The sequence below is a fragment of the Camelus bactrianus genome, chromosome 12 (assembly GCF_048773025.1).
Source record: "Camelus bactrianus isolate YW-2024 breed Bactrian camel chromosome 12, ASM4877302v1, whole genome shotgun sequence".
NCBI lineage: Eukaryota > Metazoa > Chordata > Mammalia > Artiodactyla > Camelidae > Camelus > Camelus bactrianus.
The window spans coordinates 16173271-16199423 of NC_133550.1; the positions used below are offsets into that span (position 1 = coordinate 16173271).

Below are 26153 nucleotides of genomic sequence, written 5' to 3' on the forward strand. Positions count from 1 at the left end.
TGAAAACCTTCTGGAAAGAATTTACCATTCCAGATGCTATTAAGAACATTCGTAATTTATGGAAAGAGAGCAAGATACCAACATTAACAGGAATTTGGGAGAAGCTGATTCCAACCTTCTTGGATAACTTTGAGCAGTTCAAAGGACTTGAGTGGAGGAAGTTAACTGCAGATGTGGTGGCAATAGCAAGATAACTAGACTTAGAAGTGGAGCCCAAATATGTAACTGAATTGCTGTAATCTCATGATGAAATTTGAACAGATGAGGAATTGCTTCTTATGTATGAGTAGAGAAAATGGTTTCCTGAGATAGAATCTACTCCTGGTAAGATGCTAGGAAGACTGCTGAATGATAACAAAGGATTTAGAATATTACATAAACTTAACTGATAAAGCAGCAGCAGGGTTTGAAAGGACTGACTTCTATTTTAAAAGAAGTTCTAATATGGGTAAGATGCTATCAAATAGCACTGTGTGCTACAGAGAAATTGTTTGTGAAAGGACAAGTCAGTCAACGCAGCAAACGTCATTGTTGTTTTATTTTAAGAAACTGCAACAATCACCCCAAGCTTCAGCAACCACCACCCTGCTCCATCAACATCAAAGCAAGATCCTCCATTGGCAAAAACATGAGTTGCTGAAGATGCAGGTGATGGTTAGCATTTTTTACTAAGTAGTTTTAAATTAAGGTATGTACTTTTTTGTTTTTTAAGACACACTGCTATTGAATACTCAGCAGGCTACAGTCTAGTATAAACATAACTTTCATAAACACTGGGAAACCAAAAAATTCAAGTGACTCTCCTTTTGCAGTGGTCTAGAATCGAATCCTCTGTATCTCCAAAGTACGCCTGTGTATTTCTACACTAGAATATTCAACAGTAAAAAAGAATGAACTACCAACACATCCAACAATATGGTTTACTAAAAATAATTATGGTGAGTGAAAGAAGTCAGGCACAAAAGAGAACATACTGTATGGTTTCACTCATACAAAATTACAGAAAAAAACAAACCTATAGTGGCAGAAAGCAGATAATTGCCTGGGATGGATATTGGAGATGGTGGAGGGACTGGCTGAGAAAACAACAGTGCATAAAATTGCCAAAACTAAATGTTCAAATGAGTACATTTTATTGTATGTAAACTCTACCTCAAGAAAGTTGATTAAAAAACAGAATTTTTCTTGGAGAAAGCTACCTTAGGAGACTTACCAATTTGACAATCTTGCTACAAAAAAACAGATTTCCCCAGAAATATCACAAACACAATGACAATATAAATAGTTATATCTGACAAGAAGACTAATCTCTAAGAACTCATGTAAATTAGTAAATATTTACTAGAAAAAGAGCCAAAAACATAAATAGAAAAATCAGAGAATCAACTACAGGAAATTTTAAAGAAATCAGAAACACTAAATTTGTTTTATCTATTAAATAAACACATACACTCTTTGATATAGATATTTTATTTCTAGTTTATCCTAAAATTATTTTTGTACATATAAACAACAACAAAACACTGGTAAAACAGCAGAATACGCTTTATGTGTAGGTGCCTCCATTAATTCGATAATTAAGCAAGAAAACAGTGCATGAACATTTACAATAAACTAGGTGAGTGCTTGACAAAGGGAGAGGCTGCTGATCTTTCCTAAGTGAGCAGTATGCTACCATCCACACCTCTTTCAGTGGCCTGTGTTCCTGGAATGGCTGGCTGGTGCCAAGGCACATAATGTGGACTCTGCCCTTCAAAATTCTGGAGTGCACTGTGGTTGGTCTGGTGGAGCCCTGAGGAACCAGTGTCCATGCTTGCCTTAGTTTTGGCCCTCTTCATGGCAGCAGATTCCCCTGGCAACATCGATCAGGAGATTTGAAGGGATAAAACCCTTCACCACCAACACTATCCTCCCCAGAGCCAGACATTTATGGAAATCTCTGCAAGTCACAGGCTGAATGCAGAAATGATGGAATGGAAACTTCAGTGACCCAGAAATAGCAAGGAATATACACTTAGCAAAAATAGTTTTAGAGAAGTCACAAATGAATAGCTACACCCCTCAACAAGCAAAAGATCAGTAATATTTGAAGAGCGAGAAAGAATTTGCTAGAAACCATCCTGGGGAAGCTCAGTCAGTAAAATTATTGGCTAAAGATGTTAAGTCAACTATTTTAAGTATGTTCAAAGAGTTAAAGGAAACCATGAACAAACCTAAGAGCAATCAGGAAAAATGCTAAAAAGGAATCAGCACATCTACCCAAGAAATGCTAATGGGAGTTGTTCAAGGAGAAATGAAAACATACCAGACAATAACTCAAAGCTATAAGAAGAAATAAAGACTACTAGTAATTACATAGGTAAATTAAAAAAATATTATTGTACAGTTGTCGCCCAGTATCCACAGGGGACTGATTGAAGGAAACATAAATATGAAGAGCCAACTGCACTTTTGGCATGACTCCTCTTTTTCCTAGTATGATTCAAAAGGGAAATAAATAAAATAATACAAATTGATATCACTGGGCACACATGCATAAAGATGTAATCTGTGACAATAAGAGTATTAAAAAGGGAAGGACAGAGCAGTACAGGAACAGAGAATTTGTACACTATTGAAACTAAGTTGGTACTATTCAATGAGGTTGTTATAAATAAATTTAAGATATAAATCGTAACCACCAAAAGAAACACTTAAAAAAAAACTTTAAAAAAATACACAGAATAGGAAAGGAAAACAAAATTGGTATGCTACAAAAACTCAAAAACAGACAATAATGGAAAAATTGAGGGAAAAAAGACATGTAAGACACACAGAAAACAAACACCTAAATGGCAGAAATAACCTTACTGATAGTAATAACTTTAAATGTAAATGGTTTAAACTCTCCTCTTAAAAGGCAGAGACTGGGGGGGAAAAAGAGGCAGAGATTGGTAGGATGAACAAAAAAACAGGATCCATCCATATGCTGTCTGTGAGAGATTCATTTTAGATTCAAAGACACTGAAACTACAGAATTGAAAAGGATATTCCAAGCAAACTGAACCAAAATACACCTAAAATGACTGTATTATAATTAGGTAAAATAGACTTTATGTCAAAAAAGGTTACAAGAGAAAAGGAGATTATATATTGACAGAAAGTTCAATCCAGCAAAAAAGATGAAACAATCATAAATATATATGCAACTACCAACAAAGCCCTAAAATACATAAAGCAAAACCTGACAGAATCGAAAGGACAGACAGTTCTGCAATAATAGAGACTTCAATAAGCCACTTTCAATAATGAATGACAAAACAGAAAAGCAATAAACAAATAGAAAACTTGAATGACACTGCAAACCAATGTGACTTAACAGACACTACTCTCAACACCAGAGTACATTTTTCTCAAGTGTATGTGAAACATTCTCTGACAAACCTCATACCCAGAACAGGTTTTAATAAATTTTGAAAAGCTGAAATCATACAAAGTATCTTCTCTGACCAAAACGGAATGAAACTAGAAATAGTGACAGAAGAAAAACTGAGAAATTCACAAACATGTGGAAATTAAACAACACATGTTCTTAAAAATGAGTCAAAGATGAAATCACAAGATAAATTCAAAAATAACTTCAGATGAATGAAAACAAGAACACAATATATCAGAACTTACTGATGTAATGAAATCACTGCCAAGAGAGAAATTTATAGCTGTAAGCACCTGTGTTAAAAAAGAATGATCTCAAACCAATAATCAAAGCTACCACCTTAAAAACTGAAAAGGCACAAACTAAAACCAAAGGTAGCAGTAGGAGGAAATAAGGATTAGAATGGAGATAAAGAACAGAAAAACGACAGAGGAAAATCAATGAAACTGAGAGGTGGTTCTTTGAAAAGATCAAGAAAATGAACAATCCTTTAGCTAGATTTCAATTCCTAAATCAGAAATGAAAAATTTAAAAAATCAGACACAAATACCGACTTTACAGAAATAAAATACAAGAGAAGAGCAAAAACAAAACACAGGTCAACATATGAATAGCCTAGATGAAACAGATACTTACACAACTACCACAACTGACCCCAAATTAAGTAGAAATATACACCTTTAAGTAGGGAGACTGAATCAGTGATTTTAAAATTTCAAAGAGGAATCAACACCAATCCTTCTCAAATTCTTTCAAAAAAAAATTGAAGAGGAGGGAACATTTCTTAACTTTTTCTTTGAGGCAAGTATTACTCTGATAAACAGACGACAACTGTAAGAAAAAACAATAAACACAATATTGGCTAAAATCCCTTATGAATAGGGATTTTTAAAAGTCCACAAAAAAATACTATAAAGCCAACCTATCAGCAGTTAAAAGGAGTATACATCTTGACAAAGTGGGGTTTACCCCTCATATGAAGGAGTGGTTCAAATTAAGAAATCATTATAATAGATCACACTAATAGAACAAAGGGAAAAAACACATGTGATCATCTGAAAAGATTTCACAAAATTCAACAGCTTCCTGATAAAAACACTCAAACTGAGAAAGGAAGGGAACTTCATCAACATGACAAAGGCTGTATGTGAAAAGCACATAGTTAATATCACACTCAATGGTAAAAGATGAACAGTTTTCCTTTAAGGTCAGGAATATGACAAGAATGCCCACTTTTGCTACTTCATTCAACATAGTATTGGAAGTTCTAGACAGAACAAAAAGGCAAGAAAAAGTAATAAAAGACATCCAAACTAGAAAGGAGAAGTAAAACCATCTGTTTGTAGATGACATGATCTTGCAAGTAGAAAATCCTTAAAAAACTGATACTCCCTCCCCAACAAAAAGGTCAGCTCTAATCCACAACTACAGCAAACATGCATGATACAAAATCAACACTCAAAAATGGTTGTATTTTATACACTAGGGATGAACACCCTGAAAAGAAAATTAAGAAAATTCCATTCACAACAGCATCAAAAGAATAAAATACCCAGGAATAAATTTAACCAAGACCTATACACGGAAAACTACAATAAATTGCTGAAAGAAATCAAAGACCTAAATAAATATAATGAAATCTCATGTTTATGGGTTAGAAGACTTAATACTGTTAAGATGACAATAATACCCAAATAATATACATACTTCATGTACTATCAAAATACCAATGGCATTTGTTTGGAGAAACAGAAAACTCCAACCTAAAATTCACATGAAATTTCAAGTGGCCTTGAACACCCTAAAAAGAATTTTTTATAAGGATAGTAAAATTGAAGAGTTCAGTATTTCTCATTTTCAAATCTTTGCAAAGCTACAGTAATTGTAATAGTGTGGTACTGGGAAAAATACAGACAGAGATATGTATCTATGTATCTATATATAGATACACAGATATATATCTTAATTAAAATGGAAATAGCAAGCTCAGAAATAAGCTCCTCCCAAGACACACCAAATTTGCAAAAACCTACAGACTGAGTATCTAGCCTGAAGACTAGCAGAAAAGATTTTCCATAACTAAAGACATAAAGAAGAAACCATAATGAGATGAGTCAATGGAGTAGAAATGTAGCATAGTCAGGACCAAAAACCTCCAGGTTGGTGACCCACAAACAGGAGGAATATAATATCACAATTGTAGAGGTCCTTCCCAAGAAGCAAGGGGTCCAAAGCCCACATTCGGCTCCTCAGCCTGGAGGGGTCCTACGACAGAAAGACGAAACCCCAGAAGGTCTGGCTTTAAAGGTCAACAGGGCTTGTGTACTGCCAGCCAGAGGGCTGTATGAAACAGAAACTCTACTCTTAAAAGGTGTATGTAAACCCCACAAGCTCCAAGTCCCAGCCCAGAGGCAATAGTTTGAAATGAGCTTGGGTCAGACCCACTTGCTGATCTTGGCGAGCCTCTTGGAGGAGGAGGAAGTAGCTGGAATTCCCTTTAAGGACAGAGACAGTGGTGGCAGCCACTTTTGGGATTTCTTTCTACTATGATAACATTAATATTAGTAAGCATCATTTTGCAACTATCCTAGTCTACAAGGCCAGGGACCCACCAGCAGGTCCCCAACGGCCCCACACACCCCATCCCTGCCCTGCCACACAAGACAGTCCTGCATGAACCCAGTTCCATGTTACAGTGGGCTGTAGAGAGCCCCCACCAACCTCAGGCAGTGCAGCCAACTGTTCAGGAAGCCTACCCTACCCTATCCTCCAGTGGGTCCACAGCCACCACACAAGGCATGACCTTGCAGCCAACAGGGCCAGGGGCCAGCCTTGCAGACCAACACACCCACAGTAGCCGGCCCTGCCACAACAGAAGGACACATGCAGCCTACATAGGGGACATTCTGTAGAGTATGTACCTCTGGTGACAAGAGGGGAGTGTGCTGCTGGGCCACACAGGATGTCTTCTACATAAATAAAGCCATTCCTCCAAGATCAGAAAACAAAACCAACCTACTTAACACAGAAATATACATAGACAATGGGGAAGAATGAGGAGACAGAGGAGTATGTTCCCAAAAAAGGAGCAAGACATAATCTCAGAAAAAGAACAATACCAAGTGAAGATAAGCAATCTACTGATAAAGTGTTCAAAATGATTATAAAGTATGCTTACCAAACTTGGGAGAAAAATGGATGAATACATTGAGAATTTCAACAGAAAGCTAGAAAATATAAAGAAGAAACAAGCAGAACAGAAGAATACCCTAAATGAAATTTAAATATCACTAGAAGTAATAATCAACAGTACATTAGATAATACAGAGGAACAGATCAGTGATCTGGAAGACAAAGTAGTGGAAATCCATGCTGAACAGAAAAAAGAATTTTAAAAAATGAAGACAGCTTAACCTATCCCTGCAACAACATCAACTGTACTAACATGCACATTCTAGAGGTCCCAGAGGAAAAGAGAGAGAAACAGGCAGAGAACCTATATGAAGAATAATAGCTGAAAACTTCCCTAACCTGGGGAAGGACAAAGACATATGGGCCCAGGAAGCATAGACAATTTCAAACAAGATGAACCCAAAGAGGTCCACAAAAAGACACTATAATGAAAGAGCAAAAATTATAGAAAATCGTAAAAGCTGCAAGAGAAAAGCAACTAGTCATATACAACGGAACTCCCTGTAAGACTAATAGATGACTTTTCAGCAGAAACTTTGCAGGCCAGAAGGGAGCAACATGACATATTCAAGTTATGAAAGGAAAACCTACAACCAAGAACACTCTACCTAAAAAGGTTTCATTCAGATTTGAAGGAAAGATAGTTTCAGAAAAGTTTAAAAGTTCAACACCAAGAAACTGGCTTTACAAGAAATGTTAAAAGGGACTCCTCTAAGTGGAAAACAAAAGGCCACTACTAGAAATATAAAACTTATAAAAGGAAAAAAATCTCACTGGTAAAGGTAAAACATACAGTAAAGGGAGTAGATCAACCATTCTTATAATGCTAGTAGGAAGGTTAAAAAGAGAAAAGCAGTAAAAATCATGTATATCCACAATAAGTAGTTAATGGATAACACTAAAAAAAGAAAAAGAAAGGAAAGGTAAAAATATGATGTCAAAAACATGTTGCAGGGGAGAGGGGGAACTAAAACAGCTGTTAGATGCATTTGAATTTAATAGACTGTCAACTTAACAAACACGTAGGCGGTAATATATGAACCTCATGGTAACCACAAAAAACCTATAATATATACACAATAAAGAAAAAGACACCCAAACATGACATAACATTAATGGCAGTCATCAAATCACAAGGGAAGTCAGTAAGAGAGGAACAAAAAATTATTACAAAAAGAAACAGAAAATAATTTAAAAAGTGGCAATGAGCACACTATCAATAATTACTTTAAATGTAATTGGACAAAGTGCTCCAATCAAAAGGCACAGAGTGGTTGAATGGATACAAAAACAAAGCCCATATATATGCTGTTGACAAAAGACTCACTTCAGATCTAAAGGCACACATAGACTGAAGGTGAGGGGACAGGAAAGGGTATTCCATGCAAATAAAGATGAAAAGAAGGGTGAGATAGCAATACTTGTATCAGACAAAGTAGGCTTTAAAACAAATACTGCAAGAGACAAAGGACATGATGTAATGATAAAGGGATTAAGCCAACCAGAACGTATAACAACTGTACATACATATGCACCCCACACAGGGGCAATGGGACACATAAAGAAAATATTAACAAATATAAAAGGAGAAATTAAACAAGGTTCTATTGTAAAGCACAGAGAACTATATTCAGTATCTTGTAATAGCATGTAATGAAAAGTAGGAAAAGAAATATAGATATATGTATAACCAACTCACTATGTGGTACACCAGAAACTAATACAACATTGTAAATTGACTATACTTCTATTAAAAAAGAATAAAAACCTTGCATTTAAAAAATAAAGGGAGGAAGTGACAGTAAGACAATAACAGTAAGGGATTTTAATGCCCCAATTAACATCAGTGAAGAGATCATCCAGATAGAAAATAAATAAGGAAATACTGACCTTAACTGACAGATTAGATTAGATGAAACTAATGGATATAAACAGAACATTTCACCCAAAACAGCAAAATACACATTCTTTTCAGGTACACATGGAACATTCTCTAGGACAGATCATATGCTAGGCCACAAAACAGCTCTTAATGAATTTAAGAAGATTAAAATCACACTGAGCATCTTTTGTGACCACAACGGAATGAGACCAGGAAAAAACGCAAACAAATGGAGTCTAAGCAATCTCCTATGATCAATCAATGGTTCACTGATAAAGTCAAAGAGAAAATTTTAAAAATACCTTGAAAGTGGAAAAAAAAAATCTAGGGGATGTAGCAAAAGCAGTTCTAAAAGGGATGCCAACTCAAGGAAACAAACAAACAAACAAACAAACAAACAAAAACCTCAAATAAACCATCTAACCTTACACCTAAAGGAACTAGAAAAAGAATAAACAAAACCTAAAGTTAGAAGAAAAAGAAGTAACACAGATCAGAGTGGAAATCAATGAAAAAGAAACTAAAAAATGAACAAACAAACAGAAGAGGTCAATAAAACCAAGAGCTGGTTCTTTGAAAAGATAAACAAAATTGATAGACCTTTAGCCAGACTCAACAAGGAAAAAAGAGAGCAAATAAATAAAATCAGAAACAAAAGAGAGGTTGTTATAACTGACACTACAGAAATACAAAGGAGTATAAGAAATTAATAAGAACAATCAGATGCTAATAAAACGGACAACCTAGAAGAAATGGATAAATTCCTAGAAATAGACAATTCCCAAGGTTCAAACAGGAGGAAATAGAAAATATGAACAGACTGATTATCAGTGATTAAACTGAATCAGTAATTTAAAACTGAACAAATAAAAAGTCTAGGACCAGACAGCTACACAGATAAATTCTACAAAATCCTTAGAAGTGTTTTGTATACTTCTCAAACTATTGCAAAAAGCTGAAGAATGCTTCTGAACTTATGAGGCCAGCATTAGCCAGATACCAAAATTACACAGATACCACACAAAAAAAGAAAACTACAGGCCAATATCACTGATGAACACAGACGCAAAATCCTCAATAAAATATTAGCAAACAGAATTCAACAATACATTAAAAGGATCACACATCATGATCGAGTAGGATTTATCTCAGGGATCAAAGATGGTTCAATATCTGCAAACAAATCAACATGAAACATCACTTTAACACACTGAAAGTAAAAATCTTATGATCATCTCAACAGATGTAGAAAAAGCTTTTGACAATATTAAACATGTAACATTAAAGATAAAAACTCACAACATGAGTACAAAGGGAACATATCTCAACATAATAAAGGCCATATATGACAAACTCACAGCCAACATCATATTCAATGGTGAAAAGCTGAAACCATTTTCACTAAGATTAGGAACATGACAAGGATGCCCACTCTTACCACTTTTATTCAACATAGTATTGGAAGTCTTAGTCACAGCAACAAGAAAAAGAAATAAAAGGAATCCAAATTGGAAAGGAAAAAGTAAACTGTCACTGTTTGCAAGTGACATGATACTATATAGAAAATCCTAAGGATGCTATCAAAAAACTATTAGAATAAATGAATTCAGTAAAGCTGCAGGATATAACATTAATAAACATAAATATGTTGCATTTCTATATGTTAATAATGAACTATCAGAAAAAGAAAGAAAACAATCCCATTTATAACCGCATTAAAAAGAATAAAATATCTTAACCAAAGAGGTATGACTGTAAAAAACTGCAAGGCATTGATGAATGAAACTGAAGACACAAACAAATGGAAAGACATACTATGCTCATGAACGGAATAGCCAAAGCAATCCTAAGAAAGAATAGAGTTGGAAGTATCACACTCCCAGATTTCAAACTATACTACAAAGCTACAATAATCAGAATAGTATGGTATTAGCACAAAACAAACAGATTCATGGAACTGAACAGAGAAACCAGAAATAAATCCACGCATATTTGTTCTATTACTCTATGATAAACAAGGCAAGGATAAACATGGGAAAAAGACAGCCTCTTAAATAGTGCTGGGAACACTGTACAGCTTCACGCAAAAGAACCAAACTGGACAATGTTCTCACACCATATACAAATGGGCAGAGAACCAAAACAGACTTTTTTTTCCCCAAAGAAGACAGAAGGCCAGAGACAGAAAAGACACTCAACATCACTAATCATCAGAGAAATGGAAATGAAAACCACAATGAGATATCACCTGACACCTGTCTGAATAGCTATCATCAGAAAGACAACAAATAACAAGTGTTGGATAGAACTTGGAAAGGGACCCCTTGAGCACCATGGAACTGTAAACTGATACAGTCGCTTTGTGAAAACAGCATGGAGGTTCCTCTCGAAATTCTTTTAACCACCATAAGATCCAGCAATTTCACTTCTGGGTATTTACCCAAGGAAATCAAAAACACTACTTCCAAAACATGTATGTACCCTTATATTCACTGCAGCACTGTTTACAGTACCCAAGATAAGGAAGCAACGTAAGTGTCCATCAACAGATGAATAGATAAAAAAAGACGTGATAAACATACACACACAAGGGATTATTATGCAACCAAAAAAAGAATAACACTATTTGCAGCAACATGGATGGACCTAGAGATTATCATTAACGACTAAGTGAAATATGTCAGACAAAAACAAATTATCATATGATATCACATATATGTGGAATCTAAAAAAAGGATACAAATGAACTTACCTACAAAACAGAAATAGACTCACAGACATAGAAAACAAATTTATGGTTACCAAAGGGGATGGAGGTAAGGATAAATTAGGAGTTTGGGATTAATAGATACACAGTAATATATATAAAATAGATAACCAACAAGGACCTCCTGTAAGCACAGGGAACTATAGTCAATATCTTATAATAACCTATAATGGAAAAGAATCTGAAATACATATGTATGTGTATTTCACACACACACACACACACACACACACACACACAAACCCTATGCTGTACACCTGAAACTAATACAACACTGCAAATCAGCTAGATTTCAATTAAAAAAAAAAAAAGAAACAAACCAAGACCTTAGGGGTAAGTGACATATCCAGATCAAAGACTTGAAGCTGAAAGCAGCATCAAGGGCTGGAATACATGATTGCTTGTTCCTACATCTGTCTTTTTGGGTCCAAAGTCATTTGGTTTTAATGAATGGTATAAAAATTAATGTGAATTTCCTAGCAAGAACACTTCTATGCGATGGCTGATCAAAAGAACCATAAATGAAAACCAAAATGGCAAAGAACAAAATTACTTATGATGAAATAAACACACACACACATACACACACCACTATACCTGAGATCTTAGCAAAAGCAGTAAGCTATAAGAAATGGAAGGTATAAGGAATAGTGATTATCTATAGATAATATGATCTCTCAAGCAGATAATCCAAAAGACCCAACAAATCAATAGATATAATAAAGGAGTTCAACAAGGTTGCTGCAAACAATAACATTAAAAAAAAATCACTAAGTTACCAATGAGAAATGAAAAAAGCAAAAGGATATAATAAACATAACAGGCCTAAACAGAGAAAATATATCATAATAAAGTTACCACAAAGTTGAATAATGCAGAGTAAAACCACTGCCAATTGTCCCTAGTTTAACCAATAAATTAAATGCAATTCCATTAATTCCAATATGGCTTTTGTTAGGCTATTTGTTGCTATCAGACAAACATTTTAAAATTCATACAGAAAAGTAATGGTGTAAGAATAACCAAGATTATCCTAAAAAATAAGAACAAAGAGGGAGAACTTGCATAAGAAGAAAAAGGTATTATAAAACTATAATTAAAACAGTGATATTGGTTCAGTAAACTAGAGATAGAATAGATACAACATCACACACAAGTTGTGGAAGGAGAGATCACTTAACAAATAAGTTGAGACAGATGCCTTTCTATGTATGGAAAAAAATGAAATTAGATCCCTATTTCATACCATACATCAAATTAATTCCAGATATATCAAAGACCTAAATTTGACATATAAAACTTAACAGCTGTTAGAAGACCTACAGGAATATCTTTATAGCCTCAAGCAGGGAAAGGAGATAGTAAGGAGAAAAGCTTTCTAGACAGAGGAAATAGAATGACAACTGGCAGGTGTCTTCATCTGTAATATGGAATGTATGTAATACCATCTACCGCACAGCTACCATGAGATTTAAATATGTCAAGTTCTTAGAAGAGTGCCTAACATAGAACCTCTTAATCATGTAAGCTCTCAATCTGGTTTTTTACCTACTAGTATAGAACTGGGTAGGTGACTCTCATGCCTTACTTTACCAGTAAAATGGAGAAAATAAAGAGTACCTACCTTATTAGGTTCTTGTAAGAATTAAATATGTCTATATATACACAGTGCGTGGAGCACACATTGGTAACACAAAGTAAGAGCTCAATAAAAGTTAGTAAGGATAGTGTATTGCATTTACAAATAATTATTATATTACATAGGGAATGAGAAGCATGTCAAAGTAAGTGCACGTTTAGGATTCTATTTCAGATTGTAGGTTTGGTAGTAGTGTGGAAAATGGACTATGATGGGGGGGGGAAGCTGAAGGGGTAACAGTTAAAAGGATAACTGTTTAAGCCTAAACAATGGCAATGATTGAAAGACGTTTTGAAGGCAGATTCCACGGCATCTGAGAACAGATTAGACATGTAGAGACAGTCAGCAAGTGTCATCAACAGTTCCCAAATGGCTCAGTATTAATGTGGTGATACAGTTAACTGAGATGAGGTTGAAAGTACTGACAATGTTTTCTATCTTTGTTACTAAAAAATTATTCCTACTCCTCATGTTGGGATCCACGATTATCTTACATGTTGTCAATCAGCAGCTAACTAAAACTTAATGCTGTCTGAAGTTCTATCTTTGGAAAGAACTGCTGTATAATAAGAATTTTGATGTCCTATCAATTAATTTCCTGAAGTAGCATTTCATATGTGCTACAAATTTCCTTAAAATCATTATGTGTTTTAAATGTTATCTATCTTTAATAGACAACAAAAACTTTCTTGTTTCATGCTGGCCTACTTAAAAATGTTTCTTACCATGATTGGCTTGCCCTGAAATGTTTTAACTTCTTCTCTCAGGTATTTAAAAGCCTGTTAACAAATCAGAAAAGAACATTCATTAACATTCAAACATTTCACTAAAGCCATCTTTATTCTATCAAGAGATTTTGGTACTAGCAACTATCTCTAAGCTAAATAATAAAAAATTCTGAACTTGAACCCATTATGTAGATGATATGGAGTGAAAAAAGTAAAAATTTAAGACCTCAGCTATAGTTTACATTTATTGTGTATTAGCTATTATGGATTACTACAGGAAAAAATGCACAGAATTCAAAACAGACTCGAAATTTCACTATGTATCAATTTTAAAATGGGTTCAGACAGTCTAACATGAAAAAAAAAAGTGAGTGGTTTTAAAATGCTATTAGACAAATTTTTGTTTCAAAGGAATATTACTTCTCTTATCTTTAAATAGGACATAACAATTAAGAATAAAATGTCAAAATTCCAACAATCAAAAAGGAAATTATATATTTATTGTGGGCTAACCATGTACTAGAAACAGTAACTACTGAGTACATGGTTTCCAATCCCCATGTTAAATTGTCTGTTATTGATAGGAAAGAAACTGTTCTTTTTTTTTTCAACTAAAAAAAATTTTTTTTACAGTTTTAATGTTTTTTTTTAAATTATTTTTATGGGAGGGTAACTAAGTTTACTTATTTATTTTTTAATGGAAGTACTGGGAATTTAACCCAGGACTTCGTGCATGCTAGGCATGCATTCTGCCACTAGCTAAATATTACCCCCAAACTGTTCTTAAATTGGAATTTAAAAAAAGCTGTAGGAAGATGATCAAAAGGCAAACTAATTGATAAGTAAAACCAAAAAGTTGAATAGGATGCTCAACAGTCTTTACAAACATTACTGGGAGCCCACATTTTCTCAATTAAAATATACCACTACCTCTTTAACCACCAGGACTTGAAATCAGATGAAAAGTTTTCATCTTACCTGTTGTGCATCTGTGTCTGACTGGAAGGTGATATACCAGTTGCTATTGTGTGCAAACTCACAGCTTATCACCTTGGGGCAGTTTTCATTTTTAAACAAAGCTTTCACTTCCTAAAAAGAAAAACTTTAGTTAACTTTGAAAATACATGAATAATGGGCATTATTTTCTCTTCATGTTTTTTGGTCCCTTCAATTTCTTTACCTGTTACCTATTTATGTCTTCTGCCCATTTTTCTATTGAGCAGAATGATGCTCTGAAACAAAAACATGCATAGTTATAGTCTAAATTTTGTGTATGATTAAGGGATGGAATCTTATTTTATAATCAGCAAAACTGACATATTTCATTCCTAGTGGCAAGCTAAATTTTCTTTACAGTAAAATCCTTCCAGTCATGCTATTATACATAAAAAGGAGGAGGGGGGATGTTCTCTGTTAACATTTTCTGGGTGCTAATAAGTATTTTCATGCATTCTCATTTAATCCAGATTCACTTTCTACAACAGTCATAGACACGAGCTATGGACAAAGATCTTCTTATTCACAACTGATACACTTGAAAATGAAACTCCAACAAATATATGGATTCAGAAAAAGATGATTACCAAAACTGAGAACTGTATAACAGTTAACAGCCTGTAAAAAGTTTTAAAAAGAAAACATCTGGAAGTGAATATTAAATATCCCTAAAAAGTTATAGAAAATGAAACAACATCTACTGAAACACCATCCAGGGTGAGATGCTATAATTCACTCTTGAAAACAACTCTGTGAAGATTTTATCATCTCCATTTTACAGCTGAGGAAATGGTGGCTTAGACTATTTAACCTAGATATACTATCACAAATCCAGTTTGTATAGCTTCAAACTCCATTTTGTCTAGTAACTGTTTAAGGAGAAATTCAGTAGTAACTAATGATTCCCAAATATCAAAAGAATCTGATGAGGTTAAATGGTCCCACAAATATAAAAATATCAGTAAGTATCCATTTTTAAAAAGATAATTATTAAGCTGATTGGACAATCAGCATGACAACAGTGAAGTCTAACCTGTATTATGACTCCCTCTAATTTTTAATACAGTGAATTGAAAAAAGAACTTTCTACTTGTGAAGAAATTTTCTTGGCTCAAAAAAACTACTTGATACAAGTAACCAGCTGAGTTTTGTGACACTTGTCAAAGTGGTGAAATATCCCCAAGTTCAGTTAATAAAATTCCGATCCAGTCCAGAATTGTATTTCTGGAAAACTATCTGTGGAATTATTAGGCTGCCATTCATTAATCTCTACCTTCAAAAATCCACAGATAATCTCCAAATACGTATAGTTACTTTAAAATGTATAATGAATTAATTTATTTAAATCTTAATAAAATCCCTATATTCACTCTTCATCATTCTTTAGGAGGAATTATATTCATAGATTTACTTTTCCAAGTATAAGAGATGTCTGGATCTAGGGTAAACAAAATTTATTCCACCTAACAGGAATTTTTCAGGTCATCATCCAAATCCCTTCGGTTTAATCTGAATTTCAATAATTACTGCCAGACTTTCCGTAGCTATTTTAGTATTCTGCACTTCCTTTATCTTTTTCTAATGAAGAGTATATTGCTGCCTTGTTCCCTTTATCATTTTTCATCTGAATATGAATTACAATAACTATAAAAAATTATAAGAATAGCAAATCTTAGAGTGTTTTACATACCAGGTACTGTTCAAAGCTCTTTATATACTAACTCATTTAATTTTCACAATTTTAGGAGTTATTTATTACTATTATTCCATTTAATAGATGAGAAAACTGTGGGTAAAGAGTTTAAATAACTTACACAAGGTCACAGAGCTAGTAAGTAAAAAAAGGTGGAATTCAAATACAGGCAGTCTGGCTCTTGAGTCCCCACTCATATACTCTACATTGTTTCTTAATATTAAAAATATTCTTTCCATTATGCAATCTTCCTTTCAATTTGTAACTTTTGACATATAGTTCATAATTTAATATCCAAGATCTATCCAGTGACAGTTTCTCTTCTAATTTCTCTTACTGTTTCTAAGTTTAGGAAACAGTCATTCTGGAAACTTAATACTAAATGACCCCAGGCAAAAAGATTAACTACTAATGTATCAAATATGTCAGGTGACAAGGTTCTAAAAATTCTTTTTAAAATGGCTAATCAATTACTGTATCAGTTACTGATTAGTCCTCCCCATCTCTATTATGCCTTAACACGACAACTTAGTGTGAAGCTCTGTGCTTGGTGGTTAAGAAACATGCGCTTTGGAACCAAAACTATCAAGTTCAAACCTAGACTCTGTCACTTAAAACAGCCCATGTGTCTTTAGCCAAGTTATTTAACCAGTCTAAGGCTCACTACTTTATCTGTAAAACAGAGATAATAAAACATTAGGTTTTAAACAAATTTATACTGTATAGCACAGGGAACTATATTCAATATCTTGCAGTAAACTATAGTGAAAAAGAATATGAAAAGGAATATATATATGTATACAACACTATGTTGTACACCAGAAATCGACACATTGTAAACTGACTATACTTCTACTTAAAGAAATAGAAAAAATAAATAAATACTGCCATTCTTCCAGTATTTCAGAATTTACAAACATATTAAATTTGCTTGTTTACCTCCTCCAATTTAAACAGTTAAAGAACATTTAACAATGCTAATGATTTACCTCTACTGGTGTTGTTTCAGGGATCTCTCTAAGAATCACAATACAACGCTTATGACTTGGTCTCACTTTCTCGCCCTTCTCATCAACTTGTACCATGGGAGAGGCTAAAATTTTAAAAACAGGTTTCATTCAAAAGGGGAAAGTAGTGATATTAATAATTCCATTGAAAAACTATTCATTTCCATTTCCAACTAAATAAGTTAACAGTGGCTAGTATCTTAAAGAAATTAAGTTATAGAATTAAAGTAACAGTTACAATAAAATATCTTGAGATTGATAAACAACGTTGCCAAATGTTAGTCTCAAAACATATATTCATAGTACTTACTTTGTGACTTGGCAGTGTGTCGGAGTTGAAAGGAAGCCTTCAGAAAGTATACAACATTTATATCTAATAGGGTAATTTCCCTGTATATAACTTTATTTGGAGTAAAATCAATGTACTTGCATTAGCCAAAACACTACTCTGGGGAATGTAATGAGTTCTGGCATGTGAAGAAATTCTTCAAGTCTGAGAAGCACTTAAACCAAGAATTACACACAAATGATTACAATCTTTTCTTGATTTTAACATATTTATACTCTTACTTACTACTATAGAGGCCCAGAAGCTATCTTTTAGATGCTGATTTTGAGGAAATAGTAAATGAAGACAGTACCACAAGCCAAGACTTTATTTCTAGTTCCTTCAAAGAGATAATGTGTCACATCTCCCTAAGCAGGTAAGTAGAGAGAATAAAAGAAGTAGTTAAGGAAGAAGGCTTGTATATAAGTACTAGGTTCCAGCCCTTGGAGGTGGAAGATTTTACTTGTCTCCTGGTCAATTTTTTTGATGTTGACAAGACTGGGTAATTTTAAGAAATTATGCCTGTAGAAATAGATCAGAGATTTCATGCATGTTTTTAGTGCTCCCGAGACTGGAAATCCCTATTCTTGTAAGTCTATTATTGGATTTGCTATATTTAACTTTTAAACATTTTTAACACATTTCATATAAAGTGAAGATCTGCCTTTATTCAGTCAAGTAGTTAACAAAACCCATAAGTTACCAAGAAATGTTGACAGAAAATACAAACAGCACTAAAAATTCTTAGAACCTCAATCTAAAAATATAAATTCTTTACCAAATTTTAGAGCAGTGTTTATCAAACTGCAGGCTGCAACTCTTTAGTAGGTTGTGAAATCAATTTTAGAATAAAAGATATGAATTCATTGCAAGCATGTAGTATTAACCTGTGTAGTTAACATTTCAGTTGTGTGTTAGTATGTGGTGTGTGTATTGGGCTGTGATATAAAACATACTTCTTACTTGGGTTCAAAAGTTTGAAACAGATCACTTCAGAGGGTGTCATAATGACACACAGCTTTCTAAAAGCCCAGAAAACTGAGGTTTAATTGCTTATATTTGAGTAAATGGGTATCAAGATAAACAAGGTATAGAATTGATATAGAAGCTCTGTATCTACCAGTCAGTAAAAATAATTAGAACAGAATAGCAAAAAACTATGGAGTTAAAAACAATTCCCTTATGATCAGAAAACAGAAGAATATTTAACTTTTTGACTTTAAAAAATAAGCTAAAAGGTATAATTTACATACATCTCAACACTTCAAGGATTAGGTCAGGATCTGTGGTCAGTTTTTTTATTTCTTCCATGTTGGCAACTGTCCAAATTGGGATGAACTGATCACTGTCCATTTGAGATATCAGGTAAAGATCCTTTGACAAATTTTCTCTGAAATATACAGAAACAACAGTCCTATAAAACAAACAAGTCTTCAAAAGCACCTAAAGAAAAGAGGTACCTTATTCACTTTTATCACTAAACCTAGGAAAATAAAATTATGCTATCAGAAATAACACAGCAAACTATGAAAATACACAATATACAACAGATACATTCTAACAGTATCTGAAAAGTTTCTGAATCCCTAAATACACTGGGCCCAAAAGTTTTGAACAAGGGATTTTATGGCATCATATTGATATGGAAAGAGGTTTAATGTTAAATTTAAAGTATATTACAATATATTACATACACCATCTTATACTTGATCACTGATGTTGGCATATGCATATGTGGAAAACTAGTTTAAACCATGAGTTGGATCATGAAGAAATTTTAATTTCTTAATGTTTGCATTTTTAATACTTATTTGACTTTTATTTAAATTTAAATAATAAAGTTAAAATAATAAATTTATAACATCTTAATTTAAGACAAAAAATTCTTTAAGATACAGTTTTTTTTAAAAGGAAGATATAAACACTCTATCTTACACATAAAATCTTGTTAACAAACTGAAGTAGAATCAAATTCATACCTTGTTATTCACATTAAACCCCTGAAGCAGTCTGGTTATAAATGACTAGAAATCTTTGCTTAAAAGCCACCTTCTCAATGACCACCCTATTTAAAACTGAAACCAGATGTGGGGGGGGGGGTAAATTAGGAGTTTGGTATTAACATATACACACTACTATATATAAAAGATAAACAATAAGGACCTACTGTATAGCACAGGGAACTATATTCAATATCTTGTAAAAACCTATAATGGAAAAGAATCTGGAAAATACACACACACACACACACACACACACACACACAGCTCACTTTGCTATATACTTGAAACTGACACATTGTAAACAACTATACTTCAATTAAAAAAAACTGAAACCACCCAAGCACCCCTGTTGCCGCTTTTCTCTTGCTTACATGGCTGTTTTTCCTCACAGCACTTATTACCTAACACACTTCAAAGTTGCTTATTTATTATGTTTTTGTTTTGTCTCCCCCAGCCAGAACACAGGATCCATGAAGGATCACTGCTGTTCAAAATGTGTTTCAAAGCCCTAGTGCCTGGCAAAGAATAAGATCAAAGGCCTTTACACTCAAATTATAATAAAATAGACTAGTAATCACTTTTTTAAGGTTATACAATTGTCAACAAGTGATGGTTACTTGTCTTTGGGGAAAAAAGAATATAGAGGATACCAGTAAAGGCTAAACTCACCTCAGCACAGAAGGAGGAACACACTAATATCACCCTAATCAATAAGATATTAAGAGTTTGAAAACTGTAAACATAATAAACATAATATTCGTACAACTAAAGGCTGTAGTCTAAATCAATTCTGACTTTCAAGTAGGTCTATTCTTTAAAAACTGTATGACACACTATTAAGTCAAATTAACAGATATCTCTCATCTAGGATTTATGACTAATATCTAATATGTCCCAGTGGCAATTGTGCTGAGCTGCAAACATCAACTGCCCAGATGGTTTGAACTGTATCATAGTTCTGAGTAGGATGTGGGAGATCATGAAAAGCCAAAACTCATACTGCAACAACTAAAAAAACTTGGATAAATTACAAAAATCATGTTTTCAGAGATAAAGGAGAGCTGTGGAAAGTACAAGGACAAAGTGAAATTCCAGAAAGATGATCTTTCTTTCTTGAGGGTATCCGCAGATTCTGGACCAGAGAGAAACTAGCAGAACTTCAGGCAGTTGCACAGGTCTGGTATCATGAGTAGGAGACTAAAGAAGCCCCCCCACAACATACAGCTAATTTTCCTCCATATGACATTAACTGAGTTCTAAGGAGGAAGATGGGAGGCTGAGAGCCAGGCTGAAAAGGCAGAGTAAAATCTTTGTGGTCTCCTGTCCCAGTGGAAGGAGGAATCTTGCATCAATCTTAGGACAGGTCTCTCTGACAAGACATTTGCCAGATTTTGAAGCTGTATAGGGTAAGAAGCTAAAGAGCTCATCTAAAACTGCTGAAGAACAAAACTAAATTTCCCTTGGTGTTTTAGGACTGAGATAACAAAAAAACTGGTAAAACCAAAAGCTTAAGAAGGTCATGACTAAGAAATGGAGATAAATTAGAGGTGGATCAAATCTAATTAAAATGGCTGCTCAGCCCTGACTCAGCTCAATTCTTGACTAGATGGAAGCAATCAATCTGCTTCTGCCCATGGGAAGAAAGCTCAAATCTTGTCTAGAGGGAAAAATTATGGTACATGCAGCTTCTAGCTTCTTTTATATGTAGTGTCCAGCATATAATCAAAATTTGTAAGATATGCAAAAAGCCAAGAAATTATGACGAAGAAACAAGAGAAAAAACTCAGAAATACAAGCAGACACACAAATGATCCAGTTAAGAAGGCAAAGATTTTAAAATAACTGTTACAATTGTTATAGAAAATGAACTGCATCATACGCACAACTGACCAGAGAAGAGCCAGAAGGCGCTTTGCTTTTATAAAACTAGGGCCTATATACTATACTATAAAGACAAAGAATAAAAAGGAGGAGAAGTAAAGGGAGATGTTCAGGATGAAGGATCAACTAAACCTGAGTCAAGAATGTATTATGTGTAAAGAAATAAAGAAGTCTATGATAAAATCCAGGTTTCTGGCTTAAAAATGGTTCACCGGTCTTACCTCTCACCAGATACAGGAAAAACAGACAGCATTACATTTGCATGCATATTGAAACTTCTGCTGATTTTGAAAAGGGCAGTTCTACACAGAGAAGTTTTATGAGGTCTAAGCTGTAAATATAATTTTTATCCGTAAAAAAGATATCTTGAAACATCTGCCTCAAAGAACTCTATTAGAAGACACTAGTAATATAAATTCTATGCCCAACCACATATCTTATTAAAAATAACTCTATGATCAAAGGTTACAAAAGCCAACTAATAAAAATAATTTAAGAGATAACAACCTCTTTGAGAACCCTAAAAATGAATACGATCATAGAAAAAACATCCAAGAGAAAATTCATGGGGGAGGGTATAGCTCAAGTGGTAGAGCACATGCTTAGCATGCATGAGGTCATGGGTTCAATCCCCAGGACCCTCCTCTAAAAATAAATAAATAAACCTAATTAGCCCCCTACCCCCAAACAAAAAGAAAAAGAAAAATTCATTATCTTTCTACTGGGAATAGATTCTTTGCATATGCAACTGGTGACTACATCTTTATATCTAGTTAAGAAATACACTAAAAAATGATACCAAAATATATCCGCTGAAGGAAATTAAGACTATTCTTCTACCTTTTTTCACAGGGATTTTATATCAACTAACCAAAATTTCAGAAAAGGAGAAATGGCAACTAAAAAATGATAGTGTACCGTGAAAAACAGAATTCTAATTGTTTCTTCAGACATTCTTTTAAGTCTTCTGTAGAAATTGCTGAATTGCTTTCTCCTGATAGTAGAAAACAAGAAAGGAAAAGTTAATACCTAATTACCACAGGCAGTAAACTTACATACTATTGTACTCAAAATAAGTCACAAGTATGCACAAATTACAATCACCAGAAAATTGTGTTTTTATTATTTTTAGAATTCAGATAGCACAAAGTCTAATAAATTTCTTTCAACCTATCTATTCTTCTCTTTAGATAGAGTTCATATCAGTTTTGGGTTTTTTTTAATTCTTTTCTTGGTGGGAGGGGGAGGTAATTAGGTTTATTAATTTTTTTTAATGGAGGTACTGGGGATTGAATGCAGGACCCCATGCATGCTAAGCACATACTCCACCACTGAGCTATACCCTCCCCACCTTAAAACTACATATTTTATCAATTAATTAACAAATCATCATTAATACTAAAAACACCTGGCTACCATATTGTAAAACTACCCTAAATAATTAAAAAGTGTGATGACTACTTCTTCCTTTAATAAAAACTCAAAGAACAAAAGTAACAATAATTTAAATTTGAAGACAGGAACTAACTAAACCAAGTGGGTTATATATAGCTCCATATCTATATTATGGGTGGTAAATCCAATGTGAGTCACATTCCTTAAACTTCTATCTTTTAATACTCTTTTCATTCCTTGATTTTAGAGCACTATATATTCCTAGGAATAATGAAGGCACTCAAATGTCCAAAAGATCAGATCAACTCTCTAATAGCCCTCTATGCTTTCTGTTATTTAGACTCAGAACATGAGACTTTTTTTTCAGCACTCCAGTCTGGAAAACCATCAGTCTCTCATTAGAATCTTACACAAAACATTACAGGCTCAAAGCATATAATATGTCCTCTTCTTAAAAAGCATTAATGATTAAGTAGGCTAATTCCCTTTAAATACACAGACAATAGGATGTATGCAAAGATAAATTCTGTGCATGATTTTACCACTACTTTGTCTTACTACAAGATTCAAAGTGATACTAGATATTAATTTAATCTTATTAAAAATGAATATAAGCAGCATTCTATTTCTATGTAGTATGTGCAACCCCTCTAATACAAAAATTATTCACTCACATGTTGGTTAAATGAGGAATAAGTTAATTTAACCTTTCAATGTCATTATAGCAAACCTATTAAAATACCAACTGGTTTAAGAGAGGTGACAACTTCTCTTAAACCAACTCTATGTTCAAAGTAGCCAGTGGTTAGATATATTATGACAAGTAGGAAGTAAACCTAACCACTTTAAATTATTATACGGAAACATCTCCCTATTCCACTTCAGAAATCAACTTACAAGCTGACAGACCTAAGAAATCTAGTTCAGATATTTATATTAAATAAGGAAACTGAAGACAAAGGTTTATTTACTTTGACTAAAGTTAGAGAACTAAGCAGCAATAGAAGAGCCTACTTACACTTACTTTCCAAAAAAGCCCTTTTGAAATTAGAAAAATAAAGTTAGATAATCAGGGTCTATGGCCTATTTTTAGTTTCTTTTAAATTTCATCCATTTTAAATCCAAGCAACTTCTAATCCATGCTAATTAAATGAAAAAAAAATCTCACAAGTTGAACTGTAGTAGAACTATGTTTTTAATACAACCCTTTTCTCAAAATTAATCCTTGCAATTTTACACTTACAAATGCATTTCACAGTGACAAAAGTGATGGAAAAATTGATAGAACTTGCACTGATCTCAATTAACAGACCAAAAAACTTGAACTCTTTGAAAAATTGTAATTTAGGTATCTTTTATCTAAGGGGAAGGGGAGGAGGGGAAAAGACTAGCATACTGCATTCTCATTTTACTAATAAAACCATAAAGTTTACCAGAAACGTCATATATTTGGTAATTTAGATCTTCTGGTCCTAAAATCATTCCATTGGTTGATTCTTCAATGCCTGCAGTATTTCTTGTGGTTTCACAAGATGAATACATTACTTCATATTCCTTACACATATCATCCGAAAGCTCTCTGTTACCTGTGTTAAAAAATATATATATCGAAAATAAACAGGAATTCTTTAAATCTTATCTTTTGGAACTCTGTGCACCTGTCTTCTATAATAAGATTTCAGAGAATTCTACGAGTTGGGAAAATGTCCACATGGTTTTAGAAAGAGTTCTCTTCCAAGGGAGATAAGATTGACCATTATGGATAAACTAAAATGATTAACGATAGCTAATTTATTTTATTTTTAAAAATTTATTTTCCTTTTTGAGGGGGAAGGATATAATTAAGTTTATTTATTTATTTTTAGAGAAGGTGCTAGGGATTGAACCCAGGACCTCCTACACGCTAGGCATGTGCTCTACACCACTTATGCTATACCCTCCCCCCTTACAAGAGCTTAAATTTAGATAATACTATCTATGTATCAGACAGCTTTGTGTACTTTATTCACTTAATTATTAGATAAGCCTATACCAAAATTCATTACTATTAATGTTTTACAGATGAAGGAAACAAGCACACAGAGGTTAAGTCATATGTCTAAGATCAGTGAGTAAACAGCATTGCCAATGATGGTATAGATCAAAACTAATTTAAAAAAAAATCGTTATTATAAATGGGTTAAATGCTGAACCCAAAGATACAACTACTGTTTGAAATTAGTGGCAACTCATTAATATTGGATAAGTAAGAATGGTATACAAACTTCATGTTAAATTTTAGAAATACATTTAATCAATAATCAAAGGAAGTACCCCCGAAGTTCTATAAACTGGTTTGGCCATATGTTTAACCAAAATGTGATTTGTTCTGATGAAATATTTAGGACTTACCCTCAGGATGAGACCCTGATGTAGCTGCTGTTTCATGCCAAGAGCTTTCAGTTTCATGAGTTACTGGAGTGGCATCAGTATTTCCTGGAGGTATTTCTTGCCAAACTTTGGCATTAGGATTTAAACCAGTTCCTTTAGATGTTACCTGCTAAATAATTAAAAGATCCAGTTGTAATACTTAAAATTCAACGCATTAAAATTACAAATCTAGATAAAAGACTTTCCCACTACTTAAATGTGAAGAAAATCCTGAATGATACTATGTAAGTTAATAATATTAAATAAGCACTATTTTAAAGTTTTTGGCTCAAATTGAAAATATAAATCTTTTAAGCAGATGAGCTTAAAATATCTATATATAAAATTCATCTACCTATACAATAAAAAAGTATCTCTATAAAATACTATTAATTTAGAAATACTGCTTTACCTCAACCTACTCACTATTCACAAATACAAAATTTATTAAAAGTATTCACATCTTTGACATCAGCTTGTGTTTGTATATCTAGAGCAAATTTTTGAGTTATCTAAAGCAGTTTTCCAGAGTATATAGTTTTTATTGCCATCTAAGCTGTGACAAAGACCTTTGAGCCTGAATGATTCTATAATTGGAAAAATTTCCCCCAAGTCAAAAACAGCATTCTGCCTTATCTTAGAATATACTCTCCCATTTGTCCTGAAAGTGTGCGTTCTTAATGTCTAAAACATAACTATTTAACACAGTACCATGTGAAGTGCCCTTCTATATACATCATCTAATCACAGACACACGTAAAGGTGAAAAGCAGAAATGGATCATGGGTTGGGGAGGAAAATATTTATTCAAAAGTTGA

The 26153-nt window shown here is 33.4% G+C and overlaps 1 protein-coding gene across 5 annotated transcripts in view; it reads right to left on the reverse strand.

The window, feature by feature from the left end:
- Positions 1 to 26153, reverse strand: part of LARP4 (La ribonucleoprotein 4) — a 61606-nt gene that overhangs the window by 21123 nt on the left and 14330 nt on the right. For 4 of the 5 annotated variants that reach the window (XM_074374887.1, XM_010964277.3, XM_045523505.2 and 1 more), the window contains 7 exons: positions 25318 to 25465; positions 24360 to 24512; positions 22450 to 22525; positions 18901 to 19037; positions 17302 to 17405; positions 14602 to 14712; positions 13621 to 13674 (listed from right to left, as the gene is read on the reverse strand). In XM_074374887.1, coding sequence (XP_074230988.1) covers positions 13621 to 13674; positions 14602 to 14712; positions 17302 to 17405; positions 18901 to 19037; positions 22450 to 22525; positions 24360 to 24512; positions 25318 to 25465 — 783 coding nt within the window. The remainder of the gene's footprint in view (positions 1 to 13620; positions 13675 to 14601; positions 14713 to 17301; positions 17406 to 18900; positions 19038 to 22449; positions 22526 to 24359; positions 24513 to 25317; positions 25466 to 26153) is intronic. The other variant, XM_010964278.3, reaches the window with a different exon arrangement.